Below are 842 nucleotides of genomic sequence, written 5' to 3'. Positions count from 1 at the left end.
CGGCCAGCCCCGCCTCCTCACTTTCTAGATAGTCCTCTAGGTACAACATCGCGGCCTTGAGCGCTTGGGGGACGAGGGGATCCAGGGGTTTATTTGTGTCACTCGCTGTCGCCGGAGTTTTGTCCCTTCCAATATGGCGCCTCCGCTAGCAGCGCCCGCTCGGCTTCGGTGGGAAAAAAAAAAGAAAAGGGGAAAAAAAAAACCACTTTGGCGCCTGACGGCGCTTGCCTCACTGCCGCCCGGGGCTGTCATTGGCTGGCTGGGGCGGTGACGTAGGCCGGCCGTGCCTGTGCCCGCGCCGTTGTGGGAATTGTAGTTTCCTTCCCTCGGCAGCGAGCTAACCCGCTGGCAGTTCTTCACACGGAAACTACAAATACCAGGCGCCATGGCGAGGGCTGCGCAACAGAGTCCCAACTGCGGTGCCCGTGTTTATTTGTTGCTTTTTGCACCGGGATGGACGGGAGTCGTCTGCGGCTGCCTAGCGCCGCTAGGAACAACTTTTCCGCTGTCCCTGCCGCTGTGACGGCCCCGCTGCGTGTGAGCCGAGGGCCTCGAGGAGCGCGGGGGGAACAGCGGAGGTTCCAGCGCTAGAACCCCCGCAAGGTCGGGCAGGCGGGGCTCTTCGGTAAAACAGAACTCGCTGCTGGAACCCAGCCTCCGTGTCCGCTCCCCAAAATGTAAACAGGACGTCTCATGGGCTTCCATGTCACTCAGAGAGTTTATTTTAAATATGGGGTGACTATTTCCCATATTAAAAAGGATGCACAAATAGTTCTCAGTAGTTTCTCATCTATTCCATTTTGCGGTCCGTCTCGTCGTCATTCTAATGAAATGGGTCTATA

At 57.4% G+C, this 842-nt stretch overlaps 1 protein-coding gene across 6 annotated transcripts in view; it reads right to left on the bottom strand.

Moving 5' to 3' along the window:
• The window catches only part of ING3 (inhibitor of growth family, member 3), a 47,343-nt gene that overhangs the window by 33,741 nt on the left and 12,760 nt on the right, over positions 1–842 (bottom strand). For 2 of the 6 annotated variants that reach the window (XR_001360475.1, XM_005885485.2), the window contains exon 1: positions 22–187. The exons of 2 other annotated variants lie outside the window; for them this stretch is intronic. Coding sequence is in view for 3 of the 4 variants with exons in the window: in XM_005885485.2 (XP_005885547.1) it covers positions 22–49 (28 nt within the window). In the remaining variant the exon portion in view is untranslated. Of the gene's footprint in view, positions 1–21; positions 188–842 lie in introns of those variants that run through there. 2 more of the 6 variants (XM_014532750.1, XM_005885486.2) reach the window with 2 other exon arrangements.

The sequence above is a fragment of the Myotis brandtii genome, unplaced genomic scaffold, assembly GCF_000412655.1.
Source record: "Myotis brandtii unplaced genomic scaffold, ASM41265v1 scaffold907, whole genome shotgun sequence".
Classification (NCBI taxonomy): Eukaryota; Metazoa; Chordata; class Mammalia; order Chiroptera; family Vespertilionidae; genus Myotis; species Myotis brandtii.
The sequence above is the reverse complement of the archived record's forward strand: the minus strand, read 5'-3'. Positions and strand labels throughout refer to the sequence as shown.